Source organism: Verticillium alfalfae, genomic scaffold (assembly GCF_000150825.1).
Source record: "Verticillium alfalfae VaMs.102 supercont1.14 genomic scaffold, whole genome shotgun sequence".
NCBI lineage: Eukaryota > Fungi > Ascomycota > Sordariomycetes > Glomerellales > Plectosphaerellaceae > Verticillium > Verticillium alfalfae.
In genome coordinates, this window is record NW_003315025.1 from 1,019,579 (window position 1) to 1,020,154 (window position 576).

General features: G+C 58.9%; 1 protein-coding gene across 1 annotated transcript in view; it reads right to left on the reverse strand.

Annotated features, from left to right (window-relative positions):
* Positions 1 to 480, reverse strand: part of VDBG_09283 (conserved hypothetical protein) — a gene marked incomplete at both ends in the record, with an annotated part of 2,964 nt that extends 2,484 nt beyond the window's left edge. The window contains 2 exons of the mRNA XM_003000742.1: positions 37 to 194; positions 250 to 480. Coding sequence (XP_003000788.1) covers positions 37 to 194; positions 250 to 480 — 389 coding nt within the window. The remainder of the gene's footprint in view (positions 1 to 36; positions 195 to 249) is intronic.
* Positions 481 to 576: the final 96 nt, after the last annotated feature.

Below are 576 nucleotides of genomic sequence, written 5' to 3' on the forward strand. Positions count from 1 at the left end.
AGTCTTCCGTATCAAGTTGGAACTAGAGCAGGCCACAAAGTCAACACATAGCCCGGTGATCGAGGGGAAGAGCGCGGGCTCGGTGTACATACCCATTTGTTGATCTTCTTGCTGCCGGAGCCCTTGGTCGCAGAGACGGACTTGAGATTCATGCGGGACTCGGTGATCACCGAGGCTGCCTTGGTGTGGAAGTTCTAGCAGCGTCAGTACCTTGCCACAGTTTCCTACCAATGTGAGGTAGCTAGCTACCTGTATGATTTGGTCGAGTTTCTTGAATGACTCTGCAGTCGGTCCCGACCCCGGGGCTGTATCGACGGCGGGTGATGCGGGCGGCTCGTACCCGCGGCCAGAGGCTGCCGAGCCAGCCCTCGGACGGGCGGCCATGACAGGTTCTCTCGGGTTGTTTGTGCGTGCAGGATTTGTCTGAGGCGAGGAAGCGGGCGAGGTGAGGCGAGGGGACGGCCTTGTCTGCTGGTGCATGGCTAGATATCGGTGACCGGGCCCGCAAGGGGGTGAGCGGGTACAGGGTTAGGCTCGGTCCGTATTTCAGGGTGGTTATTCTCAAGATCAATCTCC